The 6,137-nt window shown below is 42.5% G+C and overlaps 1 protein-coding gene across 1 annotated transcript; it reads right to left on the bottom strand.

Moving 5' to 3' along the window:
* On the bottom strand, positions 1-996 carry LOC128565569 (olfactory receptor 51G2). The gene has a single exon (XM_053562110.1). The coding sequence runs from the start codon at positions 980-982 to the stop codon at positions 41-43; it is 942 nt and encodes a 313-aa protein (XP_053418085.1). The 5' UTR covers positions 983-996; the 3' UTR covers positions 1-40.
* Between the last annotated feature and the right edge of the window lie 5,141 nt (positions 997-6,137).

Below are 6,137 nucleotides of genomic sequence, written 5' to 3'. Positions count from 1 at the left end.
TGGGCACATTTAAAGTGATAGTGCCTCCAATATTAGATAGTTAGTAACAGAAGGCATGGATCACCCGATCTCGGATCTGTTTTGTCTTCACACTGTAGACAATGGGATTCATCAGGGGTGGAAAAAGAAGATACACAAAACCCATTAGCACCTGCACCAGGTGGGGTATCTGCTGTCCAAAGCGGTGGATAACAGACAAGCCGATCATGGGCGTGTAGAAGAGGAGCACAGCGCAGACGTGGGAAACACAGGTGTTAAGAGCTTTGAGTCTCTCCGTCCTGGAGGCGATGCACAGCACAGTGCGTAGGATCAGGGTGTAAGAGAAGAGGATGAGGAGCGAGTCTACACCCACCGTGGAAACGATGACAAACATGCCATAGATGCTGTTGGCCTCAATGTCTGCACAGGCCAATTTCATCACTTCTTGGTGGAGACAGTAGGAATGGGAGAGGACTGGGGAGCCACAGTAGGGGAATCTTTTGAGCATAAAAGGCAATGGAAAAATAAGGACTATGCTACGGCCCAGAGAGGCCAGGCCAATCCTGCCAATGGCAGTGTTGGTGAGGATAGAAGCGTAGTGCAAGGGACGGCAGATGGCTACAAAGCGGTCAAAGGCCATAGACAGCAGCACAGAGGACTCTAGGAAGGACAAACAGTGAATGAAAAAGAGCTGGGCAAAACAGGCATCATGACTGATCTCCCGTGTCCCAACCCAAAAGATGCCCAGCACTGTAGGCAGGGTGCACAGGGACAGACCCAGGTCAGTCAGAGCCAGCATGGACAGGAAGAGGTACATGGGCTCATGCAGTGAGGGCTCTGTTTTAATGATAAAAAGGATTGTGCAGTTGCCCAGGATGGAAACCAGGTACATGAAGCACAATGGGATGGAGATCCAGATGTGCATGTGCTCCAGCCCGGGGATGCCGCTCAGCAGGAAGGTAGAGGGAATGCTGCTGCTGTTTCCCAGTGCTCTCAGTGTCATTGTGTGTGGAAATCAGGGGGGACTTGAATTCCCTCCAAAATTCTGAAATGAATTGAGGAAATGCTAGTGATTACCCCTGGCAGAAATTAAAGAAAAAAACAAACAAACATGACCTAAAATAGACCTAAAATTGCACAGCTCCTTCTAGAGGTGGCTGCACTCTCATGCCTGGCTGCTTCTCAACACCTTTGTGAGGAAAATATTTTTAGTTTCAAAGTTTCAATAAAAAGCATAGACATGAAACTGTGAAGTGATTGCTGTGTGACTTGTAGGAGCCAGAAGTGGGTGAGCTAGATCTTCCACACAAGCTCTTCTGTGCCTTTTGCTCTATTCTGACCTCTGTATCAACCATGTCTTGGCCTCGGGGCTTTTTAGAAGGCTCAAAAAGGGAGGAGTGAGGATCCACGTCCTTTCTTCATGGCCCTGTGGGTTGGCAATGGCCATCTGTGTTCCACCACTGAAGGCCACAACTGCTGCTGGGGACCTTCCTTCTATAGCAACATTCCTCCTTGAGCTGCACTAATTGCTGTCTTAGCTCCTTCAGATTAAGGAGTGAGAGCATCTTCACTATTCTTCTTGGCCAGACTCTGCATACTCCTTAACAAATAGACCTTTCTGCTGGGTGTGGTGGCTTACCTGAGCTCAGGAGTGCCAGACCAGCCTAAGCAAGTGAGATTCTGTCTCTATTAATAATGGAAAAAAACTAACCAGACATTGTGGCAGTTACCTGTAGTCCGAGCTACTCGAGAGTCTGAGGCAAGAGGATTGCTAGAGCCCAAGAGTTTGAGGCTGCTGTGAGCTATGATGATGCCACTGCAGTCTACCCAAGGCGTGGAGGGTGACTCTGTCTCAAAACAAACAAACAAACAATCATCTTTCATTTAATAACCCTTGCAGGCCTCTTTTATTTCAGGTCTCTCACTAATGTTGCAACTTTTCTTTCACCTTGTTCTTTCCTGTATCTTACCTTGACGTCTTTGTTATTCTTTTATTTATTTTCCTTCTTTTGTTTGTTCATTTTTTTTTAACCTCACCAGGCACATGAAAACCATAATCTTACACATAGACTTACCTTTCACTCACCATCTCTTCTGGTTTCCTGATGTAGGAGACTAACCTTGTCCAGATAGTTCATAATTGCTGCTCAGGTCTCAGAATTCCAGAGAGAAGCTGAAGGTGCGTGAACAACTGTCGATGAAGCTATTCCTGACTGCTAGAGTAAGAGGGCAAAGCCCTGATCCTCCTGTCAGTGGGGAAATGGCATTCCTAGGAAGTCTAGGAATCCATCTGTTGTGGACCGAAACTAGGTAGCAGGAGAGGCTGCAGACTGCCAGACACAGCCACATTCCCAATTCCAAGGCCAAGAATAGGCAAGTCCTCAGAATGCAGGGCAGTGTTGCTGGGAGGGTCCATTCTTCTACAGATGAAGAATGAAGACTCAGGAGAGCCTAGCCTCTGGACAGAGGTTCATGTAACAATTTAGACTTTCTAAGGTCTAAAAAAATAATATTTCCATTCTCAATAATACCACTATAATTTGAGCTCTAAGAGAGTAGGCATTTTGCTTTGTTTATCTCTGTAAAGCCAGTGCTTAGAATATGCCCTGGTATATGGCAATGTGCATGAGTAAGAGTTAAATTTTATTTATTTAGTTATTAGTAACTTGATACATGTTTTATCTATATTATAAAACCTGTGAATAATGTTCTTTTGATAGCATCAGGCTATGGATGAAGAACCAGAAGCTTCAAGAACATCATTAACACATCTAAGGTAATAGAGATAGTAAGTGACCAACATCTGACTTTTCTAGAAATTTCAGGCTGTAAACAACTGTTAGATTTTTCTCCAACGTAGATGATAACTCAGTGACAATTAGTAGCAGCTAGCTGAATAGACCTCCAAAAACAGTGCTGAATCTTTATCTGAATTAATAAGTAAGCTTGTTGAAGAAATATACATAATAAACATAATACATAGACATTTTCTCTCTTACTCTGAATACCAGTGATATTAATAGCCAGTGTCATTAACTCACTGTCCATTTGAAGGTCTTGTTGGCTCTCCCATTGTGCTCCTCAGCTTCTACTGTAGCCAGTATTAGTGGTTGCCACATAACACATCAAAGAAGATCTGTGATAAACTTACCCGTCAGGCTACGTCGGGGTAAGCAACATAATTCATAAAACCTAAGGCAGACAATATTTTTGCCATTCAAATGAAGTAGGGAAGTGAAGAAAGATACATAATTCCTTGTGAACACCTGCTATTTGTCAGCCACTGTTTCAAGAACATTGCAAAAATAATCACATTTAGATTATAGAAAAAAACTTTTCAAGTTAGTATTATTCCTTCAATTTGCAAGTGAGGAAAGAGAGGCTTCGAGAGTTTCATGCCTAAAGTCATACAGCCACTCAGTGTTAGAAATGGAATTCAAACTTAGATCTCTGGAGCTCCAAAGCACATACTAAAAATTTGGAAAAATTAAGATTAACAAACCTAGACAACTGTTTAAATTAAGGCAACCTGAAATGGGTGATGGTTAAATGACAAATGCTAGGAAGAAATATCAAAAGTCTGATTCCCACTGATTCCCATGATTGATCGGCTGTAAATTCAAGACAAACTCTTTTTGAGATTATAATTTGGGCTTCACATTGTATTTGGGTACAGCAGAATAAGAAACAGAGAAAGAATGATTAGAACAGATTGGAGAAGAGTATCTGAAAATTAAAGAAAATCCAGATTAATGAAGCCAGGGTAAAATCACCTTTAGCCTACTGGACAGAGAGATCTTAGTAGTATGTGCTTCTTAATAAAGATCTTCAGAGTATCCATGGTTTGTCATTCCTGACCAGAAATAAAGCCGTTTTCCAGAGTAGGGTGAGATGGGGGTGAGGAGTGGGGATAGATTTAACCGATGGTCTTTCTGTCCCAATCTGCCTTGCTTGGAGACTACTTCCTGAAGGGATTTAAGCAAATTCGACGACTGTTGTGACTGTATTATTTGTATTCTGCGATCATTCTGAGAAATGCCCTTTTATTACACTTTACAGGAAATGCCCTTTTATTACACTTTTCTCCCAGAGATTCAGATTAATTCCTATATGGATGTCTTGAGCTTATAGCACATAAAAGGTGGAAACTAGACTTGATATTTCTTCATATTGCTTTTCTTTTTGGAAATAACTCCTGATTCAACTAAACTGTATTTGAGACTGACGGGTAGACTCTGAACCCTTAATAGCTGAGCTCATCTCATGTCTGCACTTCAATTTTGCCCACCTAGCTTGCTTGCCACACTGGGTTTCATCAATATCCCTGCTATTACCATCAAGGGGGCAACCCTCTAGTCAGGGAGCCCAGGGAGTGAGCGGATGTGAGAAAACCTGCTGTCTGCTTTCTGAGCTAGTGCTAAGATCAGACCCGGGAGCCCATGAAGCCAGCATGATCTTCAGTAGTTACCATCTTTAGCAAGCACCCTGTGGTCAAAGTCCCTTCTCTCTCCTGTGTCTCCAAAGCTCTGGCTGAGTCTTCTGGGGCCTCTTGTCTCCATGCTCAGCACCAAAGCTATCCCTCCTATACTCCCTCTTCACATACCAAGGCTACAAACTAGAGGCTGTGGGAAATACAGAGAGAGTGGAGGAAGGGAGTTTAAATCCCTCCTTTTTATGCAAATACCTTTCAAGGTTTTGTAATCAACTCCCTACCAGTCCTGGCTCCCTGGGCCTCTTTACCTCAGACCCTAGGGATAAGGAAAACAGGAGAGGAGAGTGATCTTGTGAGATGCCTGGAGGGGAAGCCCAGAGGACATGGTGCACTTGCAGTCACTGAGGAAGAATATGAAGAAAGTTTTGAACAAACTCCACAACGTCTGCAAAGCTCAGTGGGTGTTGTTGATAATGTTTTATGTGTGATATAGCAAAACTCCAGTTCATGCACACTGGATGTGATCGGGGGCATGTTAGGTATATATAAACGGAGGTGAATTTATAAAAGGCTTGTTACATTAACTGTTTTCTCTTCTTTCTTCCCTCCCCCCATTAGTAAAGGGAAGAATGCTAGACCAGGTTTGGAGTTTCTGTGATGGTGTCAATAGTTATTCTTTGTGTCTGAGGTGACCTTATATGCTCCTTACCCTGCTTGCACTCAGGGACTCCATCTCCTTTTTTACTTTTTGATATGCTCAGAACTCAGCCCTTTGTTTCTAGATGTCAAAGAACTAATTAGCGAAACTGGCCAATTTTTAATTAGATTATGTATGATTTTGTATAATATCCTCTAATAAAATCGGTACAAGAAAGTAAAGTACATGTGTGCATCAGTTCAGTAGTCCTGGTTCCTTGTGTTGACCACCACCATATCTTTACCAGTATTTGGTTAAAGTTCCTTGGGTGGTCAACTGAGGGAGCTTCTACTGTGTTAAGGGATGTCCCAGAGTCCCCCAACTATTCATAATAAGTCATTTAAATTTATTGTCCTGACTGATCTCTTTGAAATGTGGCAGACTTCCTCTTGTGGGCAGATTCCAGTAATATTTGGTCAAGTGTGTATATACATTTAAGTGTTACAAGGCAGTGTTTTCCAAATCACAGTCCCCAGATGACCTAGATCAGAATCTCTTGTGATGCTTGTTAAAATGCACATTTCTAGGCCTCACCTCTGTAGGACAGAATCAGAAACTTTGACATTTGTGACAAGCTCCAAGGTTTAGCAATTTTTTTAGATCTTTGTCCTTGTGATTTGTTTTCAACTCTGATTCCATAATTTTCTCTTCTATCTGCAATTTAATATATATCTTCACTTTTAGCCTGGGATTTGTTTCAAAACAGTTACTTGTTATATTAATTTTCTAGAACTATCAGAAAAAAGTACCATAACCTGGGTAGTATAACAGCAAAAATATACTTTTTCAAAATCTTTTTTTGGGGGGTGGGGTGGGGACAGAGTCTCACTTTGTTGCCCTTGGTAGACTGCTGTGGCATCATAGCTCACAGCAACATCAAACTCTTGGGCTCAAGAAATCCTCTTCCCTCAGCCTAGGTAGCTGGGACTATAGGCACCTGCCACAACTCCCGGATATTTTTTAGAGATGGGGTCTTGCCCTTGCTCATGTGGGTCTGGAACTCGTGAGCTCAGGCAATTCACCCACCTC

This window comes from Nycticebus coucang, chromosome 14, assembly GCF_027406575.1.
Source record: "Nycticebus coucang isolate mNycCou1 chromosome 14, mNycCou1.pri, whole genome shotgun sequence".
NCBI classification, from domain to species: domain Eukaryota; kingdom Metazoa; phylum Chordata; class Mammalia; order Primates; family Lorisidae; genus Nycticebus; species Nycticebus coucang.
Note: the sequence above shows the minus strand (reverse complement) of the source record. Positions and strands in the feature narration are given on the sequence as shown.

What these genes read in the sequence shown, in the direction of transcription:
- LOC128565569 (XM_053562110.1), bottom strand. Translation starts at nt 982, where the DNA reads ATGACACTGAGAGCACTGGGAAACAGCAGCAGCATTCCCTCTACCTTC.